General features: G+C 40.9%; 4 protein-coding genes and 1 pseudogene across 5 annotated transcripts; 2 read left to right on the top strand and 3 right to left on the bottom strand.

Annotated features, from left to right (window-relative positions):
• Positions 1-227: 227 nt before the first annotated feature.
• On the bottom strand, positions 228-7,638 carry LOC112236380 (D-3-phosphoglycerate dehydrogenase). The gene is made up of 12 exons (XM_024404964.2): positions 7,457-7,638; positions 6,690-6,841; positions 6,488-6,553; positions 3,524-3,578; positions 3,250-3,348; positions 3,022-3,154; positions 2,791-2,939; positions 2,527-2,679; positions 1,632-1,770; positions 1,213-1,340; positions 871-1,087; positions 228-592 (listed from the first exon to the last, which is right to left on the bottom strand). The coding sequence occupies exons 1-12, from the start codon at positions 7,592-7,594 to the stop codon at positions 438-440; spliced, it is 1,584 nt and encodes a 527-aa protein (XP_024260732.1). The 5' UTR covers positions 7,595-7,638; the 3' UTR covers positions 228-437.
• Positions 7,639-7,895: 257 nt separating this feature from the next.
• On the top strand, positions 7,896-12,117 carry ccdc173 (coiled-coil domain containing 173). 2 transcript variants are annotated; one of them, XM_024404954.2, is made up of 9 exons: positions 7,896-9,104; positions 9,317-9,522; positions 9,773-9,946; positions 10,072-10,277; positions 10,450-10,606; positions 10,711-10,850; positions 11,009-11,198; positions 11,363-11,527; positions 11,697-12,117. In XM_024404954.2, the coding sequence occupies exons 1-9, from the start codon at positions 9,050-9,052 to the stop codon at positions 12,048-12,050; spliced, it is 1,647 nt and encodes a 548-aa protein (XP_024260722.1). In that variant the 5' UTR covers positions 7,896-9,049; the 3' UTR covers positions 12,051-12,117. The 2 variants fall into 2 exon arrangements, with proteins under 2 accessions (XP_024260722.1, XP_024260714.1); XM_024404946.2 differs by having other exon boundaries at positions 7,896-9,522.
• A 910-nt stretch (positions 12,118-13,027) lies between these two features.
• Positions 13,028-17,691, bottom strand: LOC112236351 (peptidyl-prolyl cis-trans isomerase G). The gene is made up of 13 exons (XM_024404939.2): positions 17,555-17,691; positions 17,055-17,131; positions 16,864-16,938; positions 16,654-16,761; positions 16,524-16,568; positions 16,355-16,442; positions 16,189-16,218; positions 15,903-16,042; positions 15,572-15,761; positions 15,303-15,485; positions 15,129-15,210; positions 14,889-15,034; positions 13,028-14,655 (listed from the first exon to the last, which is right to left on the bottom strand). The coding sequence occupies exons 2-13, from the start codon at positions 17,113-17,115 to the stop codon at positions 13,626-13,628; spliced, it is 2,178 nt and encodes a 725-aa protein (XP_024260707.1). The 5' UTR covers positions 17,116-17,131; positions 17,555-17,691; the 3' UTR covers positions 13,028-13,625.
• A 2,616-nt stretch (positions 17,692-20,307) lies between these two features.
• LOC112236344 lies at positions 20,308-23,385 on the top strand (annotated as a pseudogene).
• Positions 23,386-23,669: 284 nt separating this feature from the next.
• LOC112236336 (kelch-like family member 41a) lies at positions 23,670-26,324 on the bottom strand. Its single transcript, XM_024404908.1, has 6 exons — positions 25,132-26,324; positions 24,802-24,959; positions 24,599-24,706; positions 24,258-24,443; positions 24,031-24,177; positions 23,670-23,859 (listed from the first exon to the last, which is right to left on the bottom strand). Exons 1-6 carry the CDS (start codon positions 26,230-26,232, stop codon positions 23,748-23,750), a joined length of 1,812 nt encoding a protein of 603 aa, XP_024260676.1. The 5' UTR covers positions 26,233-26,324; the 3' UTR covers positions 23,670-23,747.
• Between the last annotated feature and the right edge of the window lie 599 nt (positions 26,325-26,923).

The following is a 26,923-nucleotide window of genomic DNA, read 5'->3' as shown; positions in this document are numbered from 1 at the left end:
CACAACATCTATCTTTATTGCACCCAAGGGAATACCAAATACTAGTAATAGACTAGTCACCATAGAAACCAAGGACGCACAGCAAACGCATTCGAGTTTATTGGCAGGTTGAGAGGAGTTGTTTTTTGTTTCCCCATTTCAGCTACCCTCCTCCTGGTGTGTTTTCATTGAGAACATTTACCAAAAACAGGCAAATAGAGAATACAACAAAATATAAACCAGTGTAATAATGTAACAATTTGATTATTTATTACATATAGCCAGCATCTCTACAATAGAAATGACAGAGGTGCATTTTTAGTAACTTCTACACGTTTGTGTTGTAAACCAAGTATTGCAATGTTAATACGCCAAGAAACCATGTTGATTAATTAAAATTTTAGACATTGGAATGCTCTACTGGTCCCTCAGCATTGTAACAATGCTCTCACTGCCATTTACACAGAGAGCTGTGCTGCTTCTTTCACTAAAGGTTTTAAAGCACCAAGGTCCCCCAAGAGAGAGGATAACCCCACACAATACCACTGATCTCCACTACGAGCTGCAGGGGCACTGAATGACTCCATTTCCACCCCTGCCGTGGCCAGCAAACCTGAGGAAAGAGTGGGAGAGAGCCCGTTTAAAATAAATAAAGTTATTCTGGTCATCTGCCATTTACAGCTGGAGAGAAGCTTGCTGTCAAATGCTAGTTCAGTGTAAAGACATCCTGATGTGAAAAGGCAGAAAACGTATGGGTTAAGACTGCATACTGAAAATTTGTATCATTCAAGTAGCGAGAGAGGGCTATACCTGGTGCTGCATAGAGGGATAATAGCTTCTATGATCTCGATAAGTCAATCGTGAGGTTACAATGTCAAATTAATTTCTCACCGGTTACGGAGGGCAGGAGCTGAGGAGAAGCCGTGGCCTTTAAGAACAGCAGGTTGCCAGTGAGAGAGACAGGCTGTCGGAACACGCTGTGGTTCAGCTCCAACAAGACTGGTGCACCTCCCTGGACTGAACCAGTAGCTCTGTAGCTGGAGCCGTTGACAGAGATCTCAACCTCACATGCACCTTGAGTCAGACCCTCACTGTGATTTCTGGTTACCTGAGATTTAAAAACAGTCAATCTGATAAATAATCTTGTTACTCAAGACATTAATAAATTACTCTATTACACAAGTAATTAACAGAATATGGCCTTTAGCCAAGTGTCAATGCGGGCCATTTTACCTTGATTCCAGTTTCCTTGGCCAGGGTCAGTGAATTGACCAGGTTGGGGCAACTCTTGGAAACATCAGTAAGTAATCCAACCATCACTGCTGAAGTCATGTAACCAGAGGAACCTTTCAAGCAGTCTCCTAGTTTGTGATAATAACAAAAAAGAAACCACGTTCAGTTTGATATACAAGATTATACCACAAGGGGGAGACAAACCAAAGAGCACAACACAACCTGCCCCTAATACCTGTATGCCAGAATGGCATCCAAAGTCTCCTTTCCCTTCCAATCACTGATCTGAGAAGACTGGTTATGAAATGTTGACAGGCTTTCCCGCAAAATTTAAATTTATCAAGCCTGTTCAGCAATTTCAGAAAAAAAATTAGGCAATTGAAGAATATAAGGACAGTCTAATGCCTTGCAGTGCTTACCTTGAGTTGTGATTTGGACTTGGCTGAAGGGCTGTTTAGAGGTGGTGCATGATTTCAGCACAACTCCTACGGCCTCTCCAAGTTTGATCCACTGGTGAGACCCAGGGGAGAATGTGCTTGCCAAAACCTGGGCATTCACCTGCACACACACATGTAATGTGACCAATCAAATGTGGGTTGTGCTTCATTAAGATAATCAAGATCTATTGTATTGAGCTGCATTGTTTTTCCCCTATGAAATTTCACAAGTAAGGCAACCGGTTTTACAACACTTCATGTGGAAAACTATTTGTGTTGCCAAGTATGACTCAATATTGAATATACATTCTTGCAATGAAACCATCAGAATACTTTGAACAACTTTGAGGGTTACATTGTTTTCAAGGTCTGAAAGCAGTTCTTTTTTTCAAAACTCTTGCAACAGTGAAACCATCAAAGAAAGAACCCATTAGAATCGGTCACCAATAGGCATTTGCTTGACCGTAATAGAAAAGTGTAGAACTCACTGTCACGCCCTGATCGGTTTCACCCGTCTTTGTGATTGTCTGCACTCAACTCCAGGTGTCACCCATCCCTGGTATTTATTTCAGTGTTCCCCGTTCATCTTGTCAAGCAGCGTGTTTTTCAGTGCTCTTTCGATTCGCTCTTTTGCTAGTCCTCCCTGTTCTTACCCTTGCCTGCCTTGACTCTGAACCCGCCTGCCTGACCATATAGCCTACCCTGACCTTGAGCCTGCCTGCCACTCTGTACCTCCTGGACTCTGACCTGGTTATGATCTTGTACCTGTCCATGACCGTTCTCTTGCCTGCCCCTTAGATTATAATAAATATCAGAGACTTGAACCATCTGCCTCCCGTGTCTGCATCTGGGTCTCGCCCTGTGCCCTTATACTCACTGCTCCAACCAAGCCCTTGCCCATCACCATGTCCACAATCTGCAGAGCGATGTCCTGTCCACAGCGTGCCTGGGCCTCCTTTGTACTGGCACCCAAATGAGGACAGCTAATCACATTGGGATGGTTCACCAGGGCACGGTTCTTTGGGGGTTCCTGGGAAAGAATGGAATACCATGATGTTAGTGAATGTCAATACAGGGGTAGACAAGTAATACCAAAATGGAACTTAATGTTTAGGTGGTTTAAGTGATGTGATATTCTTGCCTCAACAAAAACATCGAGGCCAGCCCCTCCACACTGTCCAGACTCCAAAGCTCTGAGGAGAGCATCCTCATCGATGATGCCCCCGCGTGCACAGTTCACGACCTTTACACCTTTCTTGCACTTAGCAAATGAGGTGTCGTTCAGTAGTCCTAGGAGAAACAACTTTACCTCAAGTGGAAAAGCGCTTTTCACCCTCCAGTACCACAACCATGACACTTCTGTAAAACTCACCAGCTGTAGAAGGCATGAGGGGCGTGTGGACAGTGATGTAATCACACTGGGGCCACAGCTGTTCCAGGGACATCTGATCCACCCCCCAGGTAGCAGTCACCTCAGGAGGAGTGACTGGATCATAGCCGATGGTCTGTCGAAAGCAAATTCAGTTAGTATTTAGATGATAATACTACAGTAGGCAGCTTTGAAAGATTCTTTTTACTTTTCACAGGATTTTGAACTGACCTTCATGCCAAAGGACTGCATTCTGGTAGCAACTTCCTTTCCAATTCTTCCAAGTCCAACTATTCCAAGTATTTTGCCATACATCTCTGCACCCATGAACTGCGAAATCATTAACACAACTTTGATCCAGGTCCCTGAGGAGCGTGAGACTCCACAGATTTAAAGATCAGATTTGATTAGTGATGACTGGCTGAACACTGGGGTAGACCACGCGACAGTAATTGCTTTGTGTGTCAAATTGAAACTGCTAATGAGGGAAACCAAAATACTCAACCTTTTTACGATCCCAGTTCCCTGCCTTCATGGACATAGCTGCTTGTGGCACATGTCTAGGAAGATAATGATTTTGAATGGAGTTAATCAAATTTTTCTGTAAATGTATGAGAAGGACAAAGCATTCAGAAAGTACAGTGGGGCAAAAAAGTATTTAGTCAGCCACCAATTGTGCAAGTTCTCCCATTTAAAAAGATGAGGCCTGTAATTTATCATAGTGAACTATGACAGACAAAATGAGAAAGAAAAAAAAATCCAGAAAATCACATTGTAGGATTTTTAATGAATTTATTTGCAAATTAATTAAAGTTGGAAAATAAGTATTTGGTCAATACAAAAGTTTCTCAATACTTTGTTATATACCCTTTGTGGCAATGACAGAGGTCAAACGTTTTCTGTAAGTCTTCACAAGGTTCACACACTTGCTGGTATTTTGTCCCATTCCTCCATGTAGAACTCCTCTAGAGCAGTGATGTTTTGGGGCTGTTGCAGGGCAACACAGACTTTCAACTCCCTCCAAAGATTTTCTATGGGGTTGAGATCTGGAGACTGGCTAGGCCACTCCAGGACCTTGAAATGCTTCTTACGAAGCCACTCCTTCGTTGTGGTGTGTTTGGGATCATTGTCATGCTGAAAGACCCAGCCACGTTTCATCTTCAATGCCCTTGCTGATGGAAGGAGGTTTTCACTCAAAATCTCACGATACAGGGCCCCATTCATTCTTTCCTTTACACGGATCAGTCGTCCTGGTCCCTTTGCAGAAAAACAGCCCCAAAGCATGATGTTTCCACCCCCATGCTTCACAGTAGGTATGGTGTTCTTTGGATGCAACTCAACATTCTTTGTCCTCCAAACACGCAAGTTTTTACCAAAAAGTTATATTTTGGTTTTATCTGACCATACGACATTCTCCCAATCTTCTTCTGGATCATCCAAATGCTCTCTAACAAACTTCAGACGGGCCTGGACATGTCCCCCTGCTTAAGCCAGTACACGTCTGGCACTGCAGGATTAGAGTCCCTGGCAGCGTAGTGTGTTACTGATGGTAGGCTTTGTTACTTTGGTCCCAGCTCTCTGACTGTTTGAGGTTGTGGACAGGTGTCTTTTATACTGATAACAAGTTCAAAAAGGTGCCATTAATACAGGTAACGAGTGGAGGACAGCGGAGCCTCTTAAAGAAGAAGTTACAGGTCTGTGAGAGCCAGAAATCTTGCTTGTTTGTAGGTGACCCAATACTTATTTTTCACCATAATTTGCAAATAAATTCATTCAAAATCCTACAATGTGATTTTCTGGATTTTTTTTCTCATTTTGTCTGTCATAGTTGAAGTGTACCTATGATGAAAATTACAGGCCTCATCTTTTTAAGTGGGATAACTTTCACAATTGGTGGCTGACTAAATACTTTTTTGCCCCACTGTATACAGACCTCTTGACTTATTCCACATTGTTACATTACAGCTTTTCTTACATGGATAGAACAAAATAATCCCTCAATCTACATACAATACTTCATATTGACAAAGCAAAAACTGTTTTTTAGAAATGTTAGCCAATTTAAATAAGTATGCAGACCCTTTACGCAGTACTTTGTTGAAGCACCTTTGGCAGCTATTACAGCCTCGAGTCTTGGTTATGACGCTACAAGCTTGGCACACCTGTATATGGAGAGTTTCTCCCATTTCTCTCTGCAGATCCTCTCAAGCTGTCAGGTTGGATGAGGAGCGTCGCAGCACAGCCATTTTCAGGTCTCTCCAGAGATGCTAGATCAGGTTCAAGTCCGGGCTCTGGCTGGGCCACTCAAGCTCATTCAGAGACTTGTCCTGAAGCCACTCCTGTGTTGTCTTGGCTGTGTGCTTAGGGTCATTGTCCTGTTGGAAGGTGAACCTTCACCCCCAGTCTGAGGTCCTGAGCAGGTTTATCATCAAGGAACTTTGTACCGTTCATCTTTCCCTCTAACCGGACTAGTCTCCTAGTCCCTGCTGCTGAAACACATTTCCCACAGCATGATGCAACCACCACAGAGCTTCAACGTAGGGATGGTGCCAGGTTTCCTCCAAATGAGACGCTTGGCATTCAGGCAGAAATAGTTCAATCTTGGTTATATCAGACCAGAGAATCTTGTGGTCAGAGTCTTCAGGTGCCTTTTGGCAAATTCCAAGCGGGCTGTCATTTGCCTTCTGAGGAGTGCCTTCCGTCTGGCCACTCAACCGTAAAGGCCTGATTGGTGGAGTGTTGCAGAGATGGTTGTCCTTCTAGAAGGTTCTCCCATCTCCACAGAGGAACTCTGGAGCTCACTCCGAGTGACCATCGGGTTCTTGGTCAGCTCCCTGACCAAGGCCCTTCTCCCCCAATTGTTCAGTTTGGCCAGGCAGCCAGCTCGAGGAAGTCTTGGTCGTTCTAAACCTCTTCCATTTAAGAATGATGGAGGCCACTCTTCTTGGCCACCTTCAATGCTGCAGGCATTTTTTGGTACCCTTACCCAGATATGTGCCACGACACAATCAAGTCTCGGAGCTCTTCAAACAATTCCTTTGACCTCATGGTTTGGTTTTTGCTCTGACATATACTGTCAACTGTGGGACCTTTATCTTGGACAGGTGTGTAACTTTCCAAAACATGTCCAATCAGTTGAATTTACCACTGGTGGACTCCAACCAAGTTGAAGAAACATCAAGGATTATCAATGGAAACACGATGCACCTGAGCTCAATTAAGTCTCATAGCAAAGGGTCTGAATACTTATGTAAATAAGGTGTTTTTTATTTTTAATTCGTTAGCAAAAATGTCAACCTGTTTTCAGTGTCATTTAGGGGTATTGTGTGTAGAAAGAAAAAAAGCTACATTTTTAGAATAAGGCTGTAATTTAACAAAATGTGGAAGGAGTCAAGGGGTCAGGATACTTTCTGTATAGTGCAATGAAATACACAGAGGTATTCTGTTTTCATCTGTTGTGGTGTCTTACCTTGAGAGGCTCATCAAAAGGGTACATGTCAGCTCTGCAGCACTGATGGTGTTGCCACTTGGTGTGCTAAAAAAATATAAATGTACACGATAGTCTATTGTTTAGGGAAAAGACAGATCTGTGGTGATTTGATTTTAAACAAAACTGCATTGAAACTACACACTGATGCATAAACTCATAATGTATTTTGAATTACACTTACTTCATGACAATGATGCCCTTTTTAGTGGCAGCATCTACATCCACGTTGTCAACGCCCGTCCCAGCTCTTCCAATGATTTGGAGGTTACCAGTAGCATTGATGACATCAGCTGTCACCTTTGTTGCAGATCTAACGACAAGGCCATCATAGTCCTGGAGAGGGAATGAACAGACAAAATGAATTGCATAGTGACATTGCATGACAATCATCTGTTGTTCATTGGAGTAGTTTGAAGAAGTTATTTATGACCTTACAGTTGTAATTTGTGCATGCATCAAACTCATTGAAATGATTGATTTGAGCATTACATGGTGTCAGATTAGCAGCCTTTGGGCTGGTGTAATTGATGTATAGTCCAACTTTTGAAAGTACGAGGTAGAAAAGATTTTTTTTAAACCCGGTCTAAATGTGATCCTGGTGTTTAAATCGGCCAAACGAGGGAAATCTGTAAATCTCTGGCGCAGTTGCATCAGATTCCAAAGAAGGCGGTACTAATGATCGACACCAGATAGGAACGCACAAGCAAGACCTTGCTTTTATCATCTAAACTGCAACGGATTTAAATAATATACCGTTTTCTGAAACGCAGAAATCGTTGCGTGTTACTTCAGAGACACGAGGTTATTCAACCAATGACTAAACGCGATATACTTTTTCCGTATTATAAATTAGATACCAACTGTGAAATGGTTGTTGCACATTTTAGATTGACATCGTGCAACAAAAATGTAATGGATGCAAAATTAGGAAAATATGTAAACCCCTACCTTGATCTCTGCAATCAAGTCATCCTTACTCATGTTTTGCTTCTCCGTAACTTGGATTCCATTTTCTTGCAGGATCTTCTTACAACAAGGATCAACACTTTCACTGATTAAAATGCGTTTAATGGATATTGGGGCCATTTTTCTGTTCTCAACAGCTACGGACAATTTCACAGATGGGAACCTCTATGTAAACTGCTGGTGGAGACACTGAGAAGTTCTCAATTCAGTTGGTTTTGAATGAACATTTCGGATAAGGACTGCCCCATTCAGTAAACCCGCCTCTTCTCATCTCCAGTTTCTGACGTGGATGCTGAAACAACGAGAGGCCATAGATAGAGAAGCATAGATAGGCTACAACAATGGTGGATGAATAAGATGTCCCACTCAGGCCGTTTTACTATTGAAAAAAATTGTCACAGTTCCTGTCTGCTTAAGGGGTGGCACCAATGCATTAGCAGCTGGGTCTGGTCTACTTAGTTTATATGAACCAGATTTAAACAGCGAGTGAAATATCTCGCTTCATCTTCAGTCTTTGCTTTAACCACAGAAATGACTTTGATATAACTTGTCGGACCAGAAATACGACCGGCAATGTTGTACAGTAGTGATACAATTCTGCTGACTGAGTTTTAAATGAAAATGTTATTCGAAACTGAAGTACAATTTAATTTCTGTGCATGCCTCCCCTTCCTAAACGTGATATAATCGTAGCTGATTTCTCAAGAATATGAGTTCAAATTTAGTGAGCCAGCTTTCAAAGTCTGTGCTAGTCTAATTGGCTTAACACATTCAAACACCCCAATCACATGACAGGCCCTTCTCTGTTCATTACCTCGAATAAAGCTCTAGTCTGAAACACCACGCCTACTTTTACCCAGTCTTTCTATGCACTTAGCCGAAATGATTTATCTAGTGGTCTGTGTATTGTATTGAATACATATCTAGCTCTTTGAATTGTTTATACATGTAGGCAATCATATGAAATACAATGTAACCATCAACAGAAAAAATAGAAATGACCTCTACAGAAATGTGTGAAACGTAAAACAAATGTAATTAATCTAGGAATTCCACAAGTCACATTTCTCCATCAAAAAAAAGTGAAGAAAAACATTTGCCCCAACAGCCACAAGAAATAATAATCAAACGGAATAACATTACACCAAATAACATCTGAGTAGGCTCCAATTCTGAATCCAAAGCCATTCATATTACATCTGTTTTGCATCCAGACAATCTTTGCTTTTTTTCCGCGTAGAAATGACACCATCTGGTGGGAGACAATGGATTTTTTACTTGACCGTGGTTCTTCTATCACTCGCATTCTGATTGGTCTCTGTGTGTTCCCAGGTCTCCGCTCTACGCAGCTGGTAACGGGCCGCAAAAGCGTTGCTAGGATACATTGCAACAAATGTGTCCATCGTTACTGGATACAGTCCTACAGAAAACATTCCGTCAAAGGCACTTTTTTTTTACACAACGACGTTGTAAAACTGTCTAGTGACAACAAGAATAGTGCCATGCAACTTTCTGTAAGCTCTGAATGCTCTTTTTTAGATTCATACGATTGAAACCAAAATACATTCAGATCAAATGGAAACTGCGACTGTTGTCCGGTTTGGTCGAAGGAGTGGGTCCAGCAAAACAAGTGTGTTTGACTACTTGCATAGCCTATTCGTTTACTTGCGCTCTTGACGCATGTATGGGTTTGTAACGTTACTGTAGTGTAGCTAATATTGCATATTTTGCTCGATGTAAAAATGTTTAAGCAAGATCTATGCATAGCCTACCACAGCATAACATTGTTATACCATAAGCATTGTTTTTTCTTCTTCCCCATTTCATTTCTCCTATTATCAGCGCTAGCAGTTGAGGAAAAAAAAGCAATGCAACCACCAGATCTTCGACAAGTCACTGTTTTGCCTAAAGCCGAATGGCTCCGAATTCAAGGTAGTTTGAATCAAGGGAATAAATACAACGAGAGTCTAAAGGAAGCAACCAAACAACGAGAAGCTATGCACCTGAGGTCCAAGGAGGTGGTAAAATTCTGGTCTAACACAATAGCTGTAAGTATCTTTGTTAGTTTTGTTTTTAACATAATGCATAATGGTAGCTATTATACATGTCTTACTCTGTGCATGTGCCCACAGGCAGCCTCAGGATCAGTCTCATACAAAACATTAGGCAAAAATAAATAAAAGGGGATATACCTAGACAGTTGTACAACTGAAAGCGTTCAACTGAAATGTGTCTTCCGCATTTAACCCAATCTCTCTACACAACCCACTTGAGTAAAATGTGCCATTCACTTCATAGGGACAAAGACAAAAGAAACTGGAGGCAAAGAGGATTCGGGAGGAACTTGAAGAAGATGAGAAGAAACAGATGGATATTGAGGAGGCTAAATATCAGGCGCAAAAGAGGAAAGAAGCTATTGAAAAGGCCAAAACTCAACAGTACTACGAGACTGATCGTGTGAAAGGATTTCATGTTTGTATTTCTTATAAGTTAATTGTCTTCTGCAATTATTTTTTTCATCTGAAGACATGCTGTGTTCTTTATAATGTGCATTTCTGAGTTAAATTGAATAAATGCAATATTGTTATTTCTTCCAGCGTGCACTCTTGCTGACAGAAGTCCTGAAGGAAAGGGAGGCCCAGATAGAACTGAAGCAGAGAAAGCAGGATACCTCCAAAGATGTGGACAAGGAAATCATGGCTATCATTAAGTGTAGAGAGGATGAAGCTTTGCAAAAGGAGCAGCAGAAAGCTTTGCAGAGGAAGCTTGACATCCAGGCCACAGCAGAAGACTTAAAACAGCAGTAAGTCTCACTGAAACCTAACAACCTGGCAGCAGTTATCGAATAGAATATCTATACCATCGACTACCATATACTCTACCATGGAGTCAAATTAATTTAAATGTAGTCCAAATAGAATAGACTGAATGCTCTCAATGGTTTAGTATGATGAATGGTCTCTTCCCCCTATTAGGGCAAAGGAACATGAGATGAATAGAGAACGGGAGAAACTGGAAAACAAGAAAGAGGCTGAGGAACTCCAGCGACTAAAAGAGCTTTTTCTGTGGGAGCAATGCATGCAGGAGCAAAAGAAAGAGGAGCAGAAGAGAAATACCATGAAAGCTCACATGGTAAGGTATTTGGATGTTATCAATGTTCAAATGTCTCACTCACTAGAGCAATATTACAAGATTCATGGGGGTGTGTTAATTAATCCTGCATTTGTATTTAAAAGGAGCATCTCTCTAACAGAGATATCATTAGAGCAATAGAGGCACAAAAGCAAGAGATGGAAGAGGAGCGCAGGAGGCTTTTTGCAAATGCAAAACAGAAAATGGTGAAGTTGAGGAAAGACAAAGAGGAAGAGATGTTCAGGTAAGTAGACATATTAGGAGAAAGTAAACAGTTTGATAAAACATTTGAAGTCCCACAATAAGAAATTAGTATAGCTGTGGCATCACTAGTCAACAGTAGTCTTACAATTCTGGAAGTCTCATGGACATAGATTTTCTAAATCGTTTTTCCCTCCTAAGAGAGGTCCAAATGCACAGGGGGGGGATCATGAATAAACTGGCTGCAAAACAGCAGGAGCAGACGGAAAATGAGGAACTCATCGCCAAGGCTATTGCTCAACGGGATGCCAGACAGGCACAGCAGCAGAAGGAGAAAGATGACAAGAGGATGGCTATGCTGGACTCAATTGCCTCACACAGAGAAGCCATGGTATGGCATGTGCACCCTACCACAAGCAAAGGGACAATTGGAAGCTCAAAATATTATTCTCACAAAATTAAACTCAGAATTAATATTTATCAATGAATATGCCGGCCTATATGTTACAAAAAAACGTCTTATCACAATGACACTGGCTTGGTTTTTTCCCCCAGAAAGAAGAACAGGAGCAGAAGGAAAGAGAACACAACGAGAGAGCTATTGACATGCTTTATGCCAAGAAAGAAGCAGACAGAATATTTATTGAAAAACAACACCTGAAGGCACTGAAAATGAAAGAGGATGGAAGAACTTTACAAGACGTCTACATTCATCAAATGGTGAGCTTGGATTTGATTTGCACTTTGCCTTTCCGTGATTACAATTCTTGATCATTTTTGGTATGTCAACTATTTTCGCAATGACACATAGTGGAATGTGTCAGCAACAGCAACACTTCTAATGAAGCAACATAAGATTTCATTTAACATTTGAAATCTTGCTGTTTAGGCTGAAAAACATGCCAAGGAACAGCACATAAGAAAGCAACAACAGGACTTTGAGACCAAAAATGCAGAGCTCATTGCTGTGGAGGAGAAGCAGTTCCAGCAGTATGCAAACAATGTGATCGATACAGCCACCGAGGCCAAGAGAAATATTCACCCACTCCGCAAAGCTGCCAGGGAGGGAATTGGAGGTGGTCTTGGCCCCATCTTTGGAGGAGTGAGGCCAAGTTACTTGGTTCAAGATGACACTGGTGTCCAGATGCCCAATTACGTTGGCAGTAGATCTCAGGACGTCAAAGAGCTGAATGAGACACGTGATATTCAGCAATCCAAGAAAAGACTTGGATTCACATGGTAAACATCTGTTGAAAAGAGCAACATGGTCAGGTGAAGCATGATTAGAAAAACAATAAATCAATGGAATTCAGCATTTCCTAAGCATTTATGATATACCCCCTATTATGTCATTTATTTCACACTCAAAAAACCCACACTTGATAGGCAAGTACTTGACTGACCCTAGTGGGATGATTGCAGTCTTTTCAGCGCTCAAAGATGATTCATCTCAGAACTATGGAAATGTAGTGTGTATAACTGTCTCTGAAATTAGATTTTTAGTTTTGTTATTTTACATAATATACATACACACAATTCAATTAAAACTAGTGCACAAATTGGGAAACTGCTGATCATTTCTAGCCTGGTCCTAGATCTGTACCTACATGACAAAGATAGTCAAGAGTTGGCTAAAGCACAGATCTGGGACCAGGACATACAGTGCAACGGTTTCATTTTAATACATAAGATTCACCCAGATTAAAATGTGACATGTCAATGTTATCTTTATATCTATTGTATCAGTTGTCACTCTTCTGTGAAACATTATAATAAACAATCTATAGGCAATAAAACAAACATTTTAACCATATCCTTTTATTTTAAAACATGGTTCATTGGGGAATATTGAATTCGGCCCGTTTTTACAAAGCCAGTGGTTTTCATTTATAGTTTAAAGGAAAGTCATGCCCAGGAATTTAACACCTAGTATGAACTAACATGGAACTTCACAGCAATGTATTTACACATTGCTCTGGTGAGGAATTTTAAACATTTTGAAAGATGTAATGGGTGAAAATCTGAACATAAAATACTAACAAAAATGGATACAATTATACAAAACTAATTTGAGACTGAGGTCAAGATAAAAAGTTCTGGTTCCCTGAAACAGGTAAAAAAAAGAACTAAACGGTATACGCATCTAACACTCCAATCATTTCACAAAATGTCTGCACTCTTACCTGTCTTTCAAGTCAAATTGAGCCTTCTCTGACATCTCCACTTAAATATCAGCATACTAAAAAGGAAAGTTTTTTTTTTTTTTTTACAAAACCATTTTATGTTTCACTTACAGTATGTTCTGTCACAATGAGACTGTTGGTAATTTAAACAATCAAAATGTTGAAAATAACCATATGATTAGTCATACATGTAATATTACTTGAGTCAGGCATATAGCCCAGAAAGACACTCATCCCTTCCATTATAATTATCACAATGGAATCACGTCCCCTCAGTACGAGACCAGACTGAAAGAGAACATTTTTAATAAAACCTGACAAAAATATTCCTTCCAACACTCACCTGTTCAGTCACTTCTTTACTCGACCATTAATAAACATTACATTCCCAACATTTGTCAAATTAGTCTGACAGCGGAAAAAAAATAACTAAAACATAAAATGGCTTTTAGCCGCTGTCAAATCGTATGAAATCTTAATTTGTACAAATATTCCAGAATTGGATCTGTTGTGATATCTAACAAGTGTCTAAAATAGGTCTACAGCAGAACCTCACACATTATTAGGCATCAGCGCATTAATTTGTATGTTCAAGGATGGACAGGAATGAACATTTAGTGGACTAGGTAAGTGGACTAATCACTATCATCAGAACTGGACTTCTTTTTCTTGCTGTGGTTTTTATCCTTCTCTTGGCTCTTTGACTTTTGATTCTGCTCAGGGTTTTTCCCTGCATCTTTGGACTTGTGAGAGGACTCCTTTTCTGGGCTGCCATCCCTTTTCTTCTTGGAGATGGGGCTCTTTCTACTTCTGTCCTTCACTTTATTCTCTGAGTTGCTGCTCTTGGACCGCCTTCGTCTGTGAGTGTCTTCACTGTCTTTGTTCTTCCTCTGATGAGATGAACCGTCTTTGCTATGGTCTCTATTGTTGCTCTTACTCCTGGAGCGCCTGCCTCTACGCGAGTCCCTGCTCTTATTCTTGTCTGGACTCCTTGTCCGTTCTCTGCTCTTGGATCTACCTCTCCTCTTGTCCTCCCTCTCTCTGTGGTGCTGTCTTTCCATGCTCTTACTGCGCTCCCTACCTCGCTCTCTGTCCCGTGCTTGCTCTTTGTCTCGAGATGAGGCACGTCTCCCCCTGTCCCTGCTTCTGCTGTTAGATCGGTTTCGGTTCTTTCCAGAGTTCCTCTCCTTGCTTCTAGACTTTGTCCTCAGCTTCTCACCATTTCTTCCTTTTGTCTCCTTTCTGTTCTTAATGTCAGCCTCAGTGGGTTTAGCGCGTTCTTTACTTCTATCACAGTTATGAGTTCCAGACTCTGTGGCCCTCTCTTTATTTAGGTTTCTGTCCTTGCTTCTTGAGCGGCCCCTCTTATCATCACTTTTGCCATGTTTCTGATCCCTCTCTCTGCTTTTGGACCTACAACTTTTCTCTTTGCTCCTACTGCGGCTTTGAGATTTGGCCTTCTTTGCCTTGTGTTTGTTATGCTTGTCTTCAGTTTTATTAGGGTCCTTTTCTTTGCTCTTGGATCTATGAGAGCGACCTTTCTTCTCCTTCTCTCTGTTTTGATTGGAGTTTTCAGCAGTGTTTTCATGCTTGGTTTCAGAAGTCTTCCTCCCTCTTCCTCTTGGAGCTTTGCCACTCTCATTCCTGCTCTCTGTCATGTCACCCCTACAACAAAAATACAGAGAAATGTCACCCCCACAGGAAACACAGAGTCCAAGTTAACTCTTTGAATAAAACTTAAATAACTGGCCCTTGGCTGATGATCCCTTTTGACAATAGGAGAAATTAGGAAATACTTGAGAAGCCATGTAATTAGATCAGGCTGTTAAAGGTAATATCAGCTTATCAGTCCAGCACTGACCATTCGAATATTAACAATAAAAAAAGTTAAGACTTACTTGTCACCCTTGATCCAGCGGTCTCCACTGGATGCTCTTGGTGCCCTTTGTACACGCTGCATCTCCTGGCGCCAGTGTGGAGGAGTCTCGCTGCGTCGGAAACGATCCCTTGACCTTGACCTGGAGTGTGACGGAGTTCGGTACCGCTGCAAGTAAAAGATTAAATTGACATTCACTTTCTAGATCCTTGTTTTACAGAAATGGTATGATAGTACTGTACTTGTTCTATAGTGCACTTACTCTTGGACCTCTGCCTTTAATCGTCCTGCCTGATCTTGTCATCAGAAGTCTCCTCTTATATGTTGACTGACAATTAAACATTCTGCAACAAAACAAAAATGTATCTAAATGAATATAGTTCCCAGTTGTAAAGGTTCAGAATGAAATGTTGTTCTGTCTTGTCCATGAACTCACCTCTCCCTAGGCTTTTCCCTCTCCCTAGCCTTTTCCCGCTCCTTTCCAGCCTCAGCCTCTTCTTTTTGCTGCTGAGGACTTCTCCTCATAAGGAACTTATTTTCTGGGATAGGAGGGATTTCCTCTGGTCGTACCGTAGACGTAACCTCTTCCTCTTTCTCATCACCACTGCGGGGCTCAGACCTACAGACATTACAGACCAGACTTCAAACCTATGCTTTAATGAAGGTGGTTGTGGGAGCACAATTAAAACAGTTTTCAGTACAAACCCTTTCTTATCTTTCTTCTTCTGTTTCTTGTCCTTCTTCTTCGACTCTTTCTTGTGCCTCTTCTTCCGTTTCTTGGATTCTTTATCAGAGTCACTCGCAGATTCAGAAGAGACGTCAGAACTGTCAGAGTCACTTGAGCTGTCGCTGCCACTGGAGATGGCCTTTTGTCTTCTCTTCTCTTCTTTTTTTGCTGTAAATAGTAGAGGACACTTAACCAGCGCTAAGGATACCTTTAAAAGCTTTGATCCTGACGATAAACAGTCCAATACCTACCATCTAAAGCAATAACAAGCTTAAAACAACTTGCCAAATTTCTTTGAATCGTACAAACCTTTCGATTTTGGAATGAGCTCCCCACAGTTCATAACTTTCACCTCTGCGTATGGTCTACTACCGGCATCTGTCTTTTGACTCTCCATTGTCTGAACGACCTCTTGTCCAGAGATCACTTGGCCAAAAACCACATGGACACTAGAATAAAATAAGCAAGTTATGACAGGTGATAACAACGAAGAACAGATCACCATTTATATAACATGCTCTTTTTATGAAAATACAATTCAAGCAAATACAAATGGTCAACTAAGTTGCAATACTTGTCCAAATATTATACTTACCCATCTAAGTGTGGTGTGGGTTTTGTTGTTCTGTAGACCAATAAAAAAAATGGAGCAGAAGATTAGAATGAGTAAAACATATTTTTGTGAGTTAGGTTCACTCAAGATGTTAAATTCATGAATGAATGACCAACTGATTCTAGCTAGGCCAATTAAAAAGACTTACATGAAAAACTGTGATCCATTGGTATCTTTGCCCCTGTTTGCCATTGACAGGAGGTACTCCTTGTTATGTTTGACAGAGAAGCTTTCATCTGAGACACAGACATGACATTAGTTCTTGAGGATGGTTTTGATTAGAATATTTAACAAAATTATCTGTAAAATAGTCCTACCTTCAAAGAATCCACCATAGATAGATTCCCCTCCCTTTCCATTGCCTGGTTTACAGAAGGAATATAGATATTAGAATATCATCAACAACAAAAAACATTTCCACTGTTGTCTTTGGCATATTTCATATACCTTCACTGAAGTCTCCTCCTTGAATCATGAAGTCCTTCACAATTCTGTGGAATAGGCATCCTTTGTAATGCAGAGGTTTTTGTGTACCTTTTCCAATTCCTTTCTCGCCTACACAGAAAGCAATGTTTAAGTCAAAACAGAGATGACAATATGTACAGAATCTAAATATGGTAGACCCATGTCAGACCAAGGCAAGAAAAAGTAAATTACCTGTGCAGAGGCATCGAAAGTTCTCACATGTTTTGGGACAGACATCAGAAAACAATTCTACCACAACTCTGCCAACTGCAAAATAAACCATGTTCATGTCAGTGCATATTTTAGTAAAGCGTCTCTAAGCTACATTTCAGAGATATGATAAACGGGATGGTAAGACCAAATGAAAACCTAAGCCTTCTTACCCAGCACGTTACTGATGCCAATGTCAAAGAAGCAGCGTGGACGCTGAACCTTGATTCCCATGATCAAACTTCTATAGCTGAAACAAGTTTTTTTTGCTGTTAGTTAGCTAGTTAGCGTAGGCCGCTAGTTGTTTACAAATAAAACCATAGTACCCATCTCTACAGGCTAATATAGCGTATTAGCCAATTAATTGGCAGAAAAACCAGGCTGCGCAAAATCTGGGCAAGATAAAGGAAATAAAAACTAGCTAGCTTCATCAACATGAATGAATAACGTTAATATTTAGTTAGATTAAACACAATGCAAACTGAAATGTCCTCGCTAACTAGCAAGCTTGCTAGGTAATGACTTGTGCTCATGCGGATTGTGGCCTGCTAGCTAACAGCAGTAGCTCGCTAACGTAATTTACTGTTTGATAGATTTCAGTCTTCCCTTTCATTCAACGTTATTTAAAATAGAGATAATGTACAATAGCGTAGACATTATAGAGTTGACCTACACAAATTAGCTCAGTTGGCCAATATCTCACGGTAGTTATTCTCAACAAGGTGAAATCGAGTTTCATTTAGCTACCGCTTCTTCCACAATGTTTTCTAAAGATGGCGCGACGGGAAACGTCAAAGCATTTTGGGTAAAAATATGCGCAGAAGACGACATTTCACACCTGCGGACAGTCTACTGGTACATCTGGCTGGTTTTGGGGGGTTATGATGATTGCTTATAACACTAAAAACGTATAAAATATAATCATTTTTCTTCAGTTACTGTTTACCTGCTGCTTGTGTAGAGTACATACAATATAGACTACTAGGAGAGAAAATGATTATATGTTATTTATATGAGGGACTTGATCATGGATTACGGTAAAAGGTAGTCACTGACACAGCAAACATATTTCACCGGATGCAGTGGCTTCAATTTTATGTTACTTTGTAACACTAACATTGATAAGATATCTACAAAATGATCTGCTTTTCATAGACAAATATTCTTAGCGTGGTCGTTAGCGTGGTCGTTAATATATAAACATAATTTCCCCCCACATAGGTATTTCATTTGAAACAATAAGGATATTTTGTATAGAAACAAGTTCAAAACAAGTTCATATCCCCGAGCTGACAAGGTACAAATCTGTCGTTCTGCCCCTGAACAGGCAGTTAACCCACTGTTCCTAGGCCGTCATTGAAATTAAGAATGAGTTCTTAACTGACTTGCCTAGTTAAATAAAGGTAAAAAAAATAAATAATCAAAGGGATATTGTATCCATTCCTTTTGTCACACCTTACTGAAATATATTTGTCAATAATATCTGTTGGAAAAAAGTCTGGTTATTACCACACAAATACCTGCTTGTTAACAAGGTCAAAGAGGTCTCTTTCAGAAAGATCCATAAGTATTGCCCTGCGAATCATTACCTGAAGAAACTAAAAAAAAACATTAACATTAACTGTACTTTTTGTGTTGAGCACCCAGAAACAGTTGAGCATTTATTTTGGCATTGTCTACATGTAAAGAAATTATGGAAAGTTATTCATAGTTTTATAATTGTTAATATTCTTGATGACTTTTTAAAAAAATTTATGGAAGAATGTGCTGCTATAATAAGGAAAAATAAAAACAATTTTACCTCATGAATCTAATTGTGCTAATGGCAAAATGTCATATTCATCAATGTAAATGCAATTTAAAAAAACGCTCTTCCGTATTTTCTATATTCATCAATGTAAATGCAATAAAAAAAAAACGCTCTTCCGTATTTTCTATACGGAATTCGAGCCGTACATTAAGACCATTCTACATTCTTCGAATAAGAAAGCTGCTAAAACAATCAAGATGTGTGTTTCTTTTAAGTCTTTGTATAATCTATCATTTCTTGTACACCCTAGCATATGTTATCATTGTCTGTTTGTATACTTATTGTGTGTATACTGTTTAAAACAATAAAATAAATACAATTTTTAAATAAATAAATCACCGGATGCATAAATGTGAAGCTTCCGTTTGGCGTTTCCACAAGATAGTGGGAAGCCCAATGCCCAGTGGGATAAACTGGAACGAGATGATTTTGGCCTAAATTCGGCTAATTTCCTCACTGGTGAAACCTTTGATCTCAATACAGTTTTCTGTTCCCAAAACTAGAATCTGTTAAGAACAGAGTGGACCAAGTTTTGCAGTCTTTACTCTTTGCCAAAAATTGCGTTGATTAGGAGTGCAAAGGCGAATTTAGTTATTGCGCACATGCATTTCACAGATTACGTGCTCCCTAACGAAACTATGCAAATTCACAATTTGATCAAACGGAAACGAAAATAGATTTACACCAGTTAACACACCGACACTGCTTTTTTGTACTACACCATAATTACTTTAATTTCCAATGAAATGTTGCGTTTGCCTTGCAGCAGTCCGTTCGGTGCGAAACTGTGTAAACGGCTTAACAGAAATGTTAGCAGAAGGTGAATGTTGAACTTTTGTTGCATACATTTCCAGATGATGCTGCATACTATTTTGCGCAATAACGCTATCGGTGTGTTCGAAAAGTAACGCTTAAACGGCAAGATGTTTTCGTAACAGGACGGACGTTGACATTGTCGTGTCCTCACGTGAATAGCATGACACGCTTTTAATGTCAATGCTAAGGCTAGCCGACTAAACTTAAATCTATGATTTACGATGAAGTTGGGCAGCGAATAGTGTGGGCGAATTGGAGCTCCGAAGTCATATTAAATTACGTGATTATATTTAATAAACTATGTTTTCAGCACCGAAAGAATTACCCGCAAGTAGATAGAACAATGTCGTGTGTAATTTCGGGCTATTCTTTGGGTACTGAAATCAGTAGGTTTTGATAAAAAACGTATTTTGATGTGACGTCTGTGCTCTCGTTCGCCCACACGAATGGCCTCTCAACTCTATCGTAAATCGTGTCGTTGCGTTTAATCGGCTAAGTCAAAACCATGATTTTCCAATGATGAGGGATAAGGTTCTAGAGCAGCTTGGCACCTGCTAAGGTGAAGACCAAGTGTTGGAGGTGGTGGGCAAGAACAAGGCCAAGCTGACTGTGAACCATGTTGGCTGTGCCATGGGCATGCTCTGGCAGTTCAATTGAGAGAAGCCACAGATGCTGAGAACGGTTGAGTTCTTTAAAAGCCACCCTGAGTTCCTGACTCTCCGGGTGCTGGCTGGGAACAAAATTGAGCTCGTGGATGATTTCACATTGGTGGACATGCTCTAAAATGTTCTCAGGTACAGATGTTGGCTAGGTGGGTAAGCCTATATCAGTCCTGAAATGTTTAAAAAAAAAAATGTTTTCACATCAACCTTGTATCTTTGAAGGCTCAATGTGGAACCATATGATTCTATTGTTCATCATTTGGTCTCAGAGGCTTGGCTTAGATTATACAGGTAAAATATATATATTTGCCATTAAATACAGCAGAATCATTGAGGGGTGTGAGCTGATGTACAGATGTAAATTCACTGTTTTGCAGATTTCTGATGCCTTCACTGTCTAAGTTTGCTGTCTGCCTAAGTGATCAACATCTGCAGAACAGTCCTCTGATGGGTCAGATCACTGACATTTTGAATCAAAAACTCTCCACAATTGATGATGTGAGGTACACAAAAAAGATCACTTCCAGTAACCTATAAGTCCTTGATATTGCATAAAAATAATTCTGGACATGTCTCTGCAGGATCCTCTACCAGTCACTCCATTTCTACAACTGTGACTTAGCCTGGCTGCAAAAAACAGTCTAGTGGAACTAGTGAACTCAAGCATAGACCCTTTCTCCTTCACTAAGCTGTTTGTTTCTCTTGGCCCTATGGCAGGGCAGAACACCAACTCATTGATAAGTACTTCTCTTTCAGGCTGGAGAGTACAACACTGCTTTAGGAAGAGGAGTTTAATGCCAGCGGGCCCTGGCTGTGGCAGAGACACTGGAGGAGATTCAGCGTAGAAACCTGCAGCTGATCCAAAGTAAGTTAATTCTCTGTTACAGCCTTGTCTGAAAGTTGCATTTAGACAATACAACTGAAGCAAGTTATCTCTTTACAGGAATGTGTCAGTAGTCCACAAGAACCTACATGTTTTCAAGCCCATTGAGATATCCAGGATCACACAAACCCTGATCCTGCTGCATTACCAGAGTCCAGAGCTCTTCACTAAATTAAGGAACATCCTAGTTCAGTGAGTGGTTATTCTAAAGATCTATCTCTGCCCACTATGATCCTGTATGACAGGTCACTCTTATTGCATACTATACAAAGTAGGCTAATACAACTTTTTCTCACTGCTACTTGCAGGACAGTGTCTACCCATATGAGGTGACCATGCTACCTGGACTCGACGAAGGCGTAATTTCATGGGTGGAGGCAGTGCTGCTCCAGTGTAATCTGAATGAACCTTTGCAATGGCTGTCGCTAAGTGGGTGAGCAATGACCCGTCCTACCGACACAACACTCCCAGCAAGTATGTGCGTCTGCTGCAGTCACTGAACCGCTGCGTGCATGAGCGCTTGCGCAAGGCTGAGCGCCTGGACCTGGTGTTGGAGGAGCTCAAGTACATGTCAGGGGAATGGTTTGAGGAGATTCTGCTGGAGGAGACCATGGTTACGCTCCGGAGGCTGGAGAACCAGATATCTGGGCCAATGTGCCCGAGATGGCCCTTTTTCTGACCATGACTAGTCACCTCTGTACTCCATTAATGGACCGCGTAGCTAGCATGACCATGGAGCACATCAACAAGGTACTTTGAGACATTACATTTTATTTCACATCAGGGAATACTGTTCTTTTGCCTGTATATATGTAGAGACGGATAGAATGAGTCCATACCAGAACAATGTTTTTCTTTTCACTACTCAGCAACGTTATGCCACCGTGCTGCCCTTTGCTGTACTGAATTATAATCCAGCAAGGGTGGATGAGCTGTTTGACATCTGCATTCAGCACTTCATACCTCACATCAGTAAGTGATTGTGGTTTATGTTACAGTTTTGTATTTGGAACTCATCAAAAGGACCAGACAAATTAATTGATCTTCTTCCTCCAGGTCTCTTTGACCTCAATCTGCTCCTGTATCCCCTACTATCTGAAAACATCCTTTTCAGATAAAGCTAAAGGGATAAGAGTACCTCTCTGTTATGTGGTAGCCCTGCCTGACGGCCAAAACATGCGGATCCGCCCGCGTCTCACGGAGCTGAATCGGTCTGTGTGGTTGGAGTGTCCGGAGCGGATTGGTGTTAAACTCAAAAGGTAATCAAATGTGTCACCTGTTCTAGTTGTGAGCTGTATTTCTTCTGATCTCCCTAGACTTTGAATGTGTTCTGGACAGACACCACCAGGCAGTGACCTACAGTGAGCAGAGCCAGCTGCAGATATCTGACGGTGGGAAGGTCCGCTGGGGTTCTGACTCTGTAGGGAAGGAGAGGAGTGAGGTCCCTCCAGGGGCACAACGGTACGAAACTTGATTGGTTGATTTCAGAACTTTTGGTTGAAAAAGTGTTGCTGATGTTCTGTTATCATGGGTAAACGCATTGAAGGGGTTTTCATAGGTGCAGAACAATGACTTTTTTTTATTTTTTCACTTAGTGTTACTGTGGACGTCTTGGATTCCAAATCATTCTACAAACCATCTCGTCACATGAAAGGGGAAATCATGATGAGAAAGACATCTGGAGATTCTGGGATACCATGTTGTCCAGGTATGTGTGTGAAATGTCTGTCCTCAAATGTGGAATTAATGTATATAACATTCTACATCACTGATTAATGGTAATGTCATTTAAACAGATCCCTCATTTTGAATGGAACTCTATGGAGCTCTCCACACTGGATGCATGGAAGGAATACCTTAGGAAGAAGATAGTTACTGAGCTTTCCTGAAGCACCTAGATGTTGAATCAATGACACGTGTTATATTGCTTTTGCTACTGATGTGAGAGACAAAGTCTGCCTTTGGAAATGTATTTTTGCAGGCAGATCATTAACAATTGATGTTATTACTACTCCGAATCCTAGAGTGGACATGCAGTTATCTCACCTCCTGCCAAGAGATTGTATCATATGAAGTGTAACGTTTGTCAAACAATAGTAAATGTTTCTAATAAGAAATAGCATTGTTTTTGTGGTTTTGATACATCCAAATAATCTGTCCCACATAAATAAAATACAAAAAAAGTTGTAGGGTGCAAACTGTTTCTTTACAAAGACAGGCAGGTTTAAAATATTTCACTGAGTTAGTTCATATAAATTCATTAGGCCCTTATCTATGGTTTTCACATGACTTGGAATGCACAAAACTGCACATTAGTGTGGACTTTTATTGTCCCCAGCACAAAGTGCACCTGTGTAATGATCATGCTGTTTAATCAGCTTCTTCATATGCCACACCTGTCAGGTGGATGGATTATCTTTGCAAAGGAGAAATGCTCACTAACAGGGATGTAAACAAATTTGTGCACAACATTTGAGAAATAAGCTTTTTGTGCAAATCAAACGTTTCTGTGATCTTTTATTTCAGCTCATGAAACATGGGACCAACACTTTACATGTTGTGTTTTGTGTTTTTGTTCAGTATTATTATGGTGCGTTCAAATCATGAAGGATCCCGATGAAAGTCAATCTAAATGCATTGTTTTTGCAGTCCTCCATGTTACATCTAGGCGGTACAGTATTTATTGTGTTCTTGTTCACAATTTGGGCATTTTGGCTACATTGAGACGCATAGACACACAGGAGGCCCCTGCGGCATAACGCATTGCTTTGAGCATCCCGGTCCATTCTTTCTTATCCTCTTCATACCTGCCACAGGAGAAAAGAGAAGTTTGACGTTATGCCTTTGGCACAGAACAATAGTGGCAATGGCACCATTTCACCGTTAGACATTATCAAGGAGCTTTTAATGTAGACCATCTCTAAAGATGGTGGCAGGGTACGTGGGATTGGATTCAATTTGGGTACTAGTTTGCTTACTGCCAGATGTCAATGATTTCCGTTGGGGCAACTTTGTCGTCCTCCGTCGCCACAATGGTAAAGCCTCCGACTGCATACAGCAATCCTCCACTGCTGACCAGGTTTACTGAGCTCCTCTCCTGGGGGAAATCTGTGAAGGGCGCCCACCTGGAATGGGAATCATTGTTAATTGAATGGCTTTGTTACATTGTTGCTAATCATACCGACTTCAACATCAAGGCACATACTTGTTGGTTCCGAAGTCATATGCTTCAGATGCAGAAGTGAGACCATCTTCATTGACCCCTCCAGTCACCACAATCTTCCCATTGTGAACGACTGCCCCAAACATGGATCTTGCCATTTTCATTGCAGCCACCTCCTTCCACTCTGATTTCTTGTGGTTGTATGCAAACATCTTATCGATGGCTTTGCTTTGATAAAAACAAGGATGGAACATCACAATGAGGATTATAAAATGACACAAATGTAATTTTTACATCATGCCTCTACTATTGCATGCCTTTACTGTATCAGTATCAAACAATTAGAAATGACAAGGTGTGTTTTGTACAAAGAGCAAGCTTACTTGTCATCCGTCTTCCCTCCGATACAGTACACCAACCCATTCTGGGAAACAACACTATGACCATGGATTTTCAGAGGTAGCTTCTTGCTCTCAGCCCATTTCATCTTCCTAGGGAACAGATAGAAAGGTTCAAGTGTGTTTCAGGTTCCTCAGTCATGTCGTGACAGGAAATAAGCATAGGAATATGAACTCGTCCTACTCACTCAACATCATAGCACATTACAGAGTCGAGAGATTCGTTGGACTGTAGATCTTTACCAGCTACAGCAAAGATGAGATTGTCAAATTCTCCCATACTGAACAGACATCTGGGAGAGGGCATAGGGGGCAGAGCTATCCAATCAGCAGCAAGGATGTCCAGCTGTAAAAAAATATATATACCCAGATATTAGAAATGTACAGTAATCAAGCTATTTCTGATGACAGAAAAGTTTGGTGGTTAAAGATCATCCCCTTGCTAAGTCATGGTGTTACAAATGGTGTTGATTTAAAGTTTGATCAGTTGTGGCGAATGAAAACACAAAGCTTATCACCTGATAGAAGTAGCATTGTAGTGGAGCATCTTTATCCTCTTCATCGACAAACAATCCTCCCAGGATGAAGAGATCGTTTTTCTTTGATGTCAGGCTGACATGGTTGCGTGGAATCTGCTCAGTCATTGCAGCAAGGAAGCATTCATTCTCAACGCCATCATAGGCCACTGCAGCAGTGTCGTTTATCATCAAGACGAGATCTTTGGCATACATACCAATTCTCTTGATATCATTCAGGTAACCAGGTAACCTGCTATCCTCTCCTTCTTTACTGTTGACTGCATCCTTCCCTGACTCTCCTGTCTTATTCTCAGGGAGTTTCCCAGCAAAGGCATCTTTGATCACTTTGGTTTTTTTGAGGAGCTCAGGGTCAGACTTGACGATGTCATCCTTTTCCACTTTCTCATTGAAGTACTTCTCTGGGAGTAAACGGAAACGGATGCAGTCAAAGGCCTCTTCTAGAGTCTTGACACGGTTCTCCTTGTCTTTTCGAATCCATTTCATCAGGGATTCAAACACCACCTCCTCCTTTTCTACATTGAGAGAGTCTGCTCCTATGACGGCAAAAAGCTCATGAGAGGCCAGCTCTAAGAAGTCTTCCTCCTTGGCCAGGGTTTCAAAACGATCTGCAATGTAGTCTCGACTTGCCAATGCCAGTCTGGGGCAGTTGAGCACCAGTGCCATTCTGAATATGGCCATACAGTTACCCGGGGACAGCTTCTTCTGTAGGAAATTCGCACACACTGTGAACACTGAGGGGATCTGGAAACGGTTTGCCACAGCAAAGATATCCTGCACATTGTCATCTGTGATGTCAATCTCTGCTGAATACATGTAATTCACAATCATCTCCATGATTGCGGGGTCCAAATTCTCCAGAACAACCTCCTTATCCATTTCTTTAGCATCGCCTGAGAAGTAAAACTCTCGGAAATAAGGACTACAGGCTGCCAAAATAAGTCTATGGCAGGGCAAGCTTCTGTCGCCCACTTTTAGAATGCAGTCAATAAACTTGTTCTCGTTCAGTAGCTCTTTCAGGCCATCCTGGAGCAGGGTGCTCTGAAACAGGCGCAAATCTTCCCTTACAGCTTTCGGATCCATGCTGAAAGAAACGCGACTTGACAAAGAACGTGGAGGATGCAGCTCTCAGCACACTGTCCCGACTGGACTGAGCAGTATAGAGCCCCAGGTCTGAAGGCCCTACAATATAACTACGTCCCTCTAAATATATCCACTCACTCCATTGAGGAAGAATTCAGGTTGGCCGCATCACACAGCTGTCACAGAGTGAAAGAAACAACTGTGGACCCTTGTCAGTGGTAGTTGGCAAACAATTATTGTTATATGACTACTTCACACACATTGCATTTGTAAATGACTGGTGCAGTTCTGTGCAGTGGGGAGCTAACATCCCCAAACTCAATTACAAGTGCAACTTGTATGAATCATTAGGATTTTCCCCTTCATCACTTACAAAATTATTTATTATTGTCCAGTGATTGTCACGATTAGAGTAAAATAGTATATACTACTTCAAATAAAGATAGTGAACTACAGAGTACCCTGAAGCTGTTATTATACCTTTATTTATATCAATTACTATGATTCTTTTTAGTCCTGAAAATCTTTGGGGATTTATTTGTTTGCGACTCATTGAGCATGTTTTATTATTAAATGTGAGTATATTTCCAGAAGGACTGACCTTCCTCATAGGCAGGGTCAATGAGCAGCTGCAGATACAACAGTCTGTCCCCATGAACCATTTGTAAAATACTTGAGCTCCTCTGGCACG

This window comes from Oncorhynchus tshawytscha, linkage group LG03 (genome assembly GCF_018296145.1).
Source record: "Oncorhynchus tshawytscha isolate Ot180627B linkage group LG03, Otsh_v2.0, whole genome shotgun sequence".
NCBI lineage: Eukaryota > Metazoa > Chordata > Actinopteri > Salmoniformes > Salmonidae > Oncorhynchus > Oncorhynchus tshawytscha.
Note: the sequence above shows the minus strand (reverse complement) of the source record. Positions and strands in the feature narration are given on the sequence as shown.

What these genes read in the sequence shown, in the direction of transcription:
- LOC112236380 (XM_024404964.2), bottom strand. Translation starts at nt 7,594, where the DNA reads ATGGCCCCAATATCCATTAAACGCATTTTAATCAGTGAAAGTGTTGAT. An exon ending in AAGGGCATCATTGTCATGAA is followed by an intron (nt 6,554 to 6,689) that starts GTAAGTGTAATT and finishes ATATTTTTTTAG; the next exon opens with CACACCAAGTGGCAACACCA. An exon ending in GGAACTGGGATCGTAAAAAG is followed by an intron (nt 3,349 to 3,523) that starts GTTGAGTATTTT and finishes ATGATTTCGCAG; the next exon opens with TTCATGGGTGCAGAGATGTA.
- ccdc173 (XM_024404946.2), top strand. Translation starts at nt 9,217, where the DNA reads ATGTTTAAGCAAGATCTATGCATAGCCTACCACAGCATAACATTGTTA. An exon ending in ATACCATGAAAGCTCACATG is followed by an intron (nt 10,607 to 10,710) that starts GTAAGGTATTTG and finishes TGTATTTAAAAG; the next exon opens with GAGCATCTCTCTAACAGAGA. An exon ending in ACGTCTACATTCATCAAATG is followed by an intron (nt 11,528 to 11,696) that starts GTGAGCTTGGAT and finishes CTTGCTGTTTAG; the next exon opens with GCTGAAAAACATGCCAAGGA.
- LOC112236351 (XM_024404939.2), bottom strand. Translation starts at nt 17,115, where the DNA reads ATGGGAATCAAGGTTCAGCGTCCACGCTGCTTCTTTGACATTGGCATC. An exon ending in GCTCATTCCAAAATCGAAAG is followed by an intron (nt 15,762 to 15,902) that starts GTTTGTACGATT and finishes TACTATTTACAG; the next exon opens with CAAAAAAAGAAGAGAAGAGA. An exon ending in TTAAAGGCAGAGGTCCAAGA is followed by an intron (nt 15,035 to 15,128) that starts GTAAGTGCACTA and finishes TTTTACTTGCAG; the next exon opens with CGGTACCGAACTCCGTCACA.
- LOC112236336 (XM_024404908.1), bottom strand. Translation starts at nt 26,232, where the DNA reads ATGGATCCGAAAGCTGTAAGGGAAGATTTGCGCCTGTTTCAGAGCACC. An exon ending in GGAGGGAAGACGGATGACAA is followed by an intron (nt 24,444 to 24,598) that starts GTAAGCTTGCTC and finishes TTTTTATCAAAG; the next exon opens with CAAAGCCATCGATAAGATGT. An exon ending in GAAATCATTGACATCTGGCA is followed by an intron (nt 23,860 to 24,030) that starts GTAAGCAAACTA and finishes CTCCTGTGGCAG; the next exon opens with GTATGAAGAGGATAAGAAAG.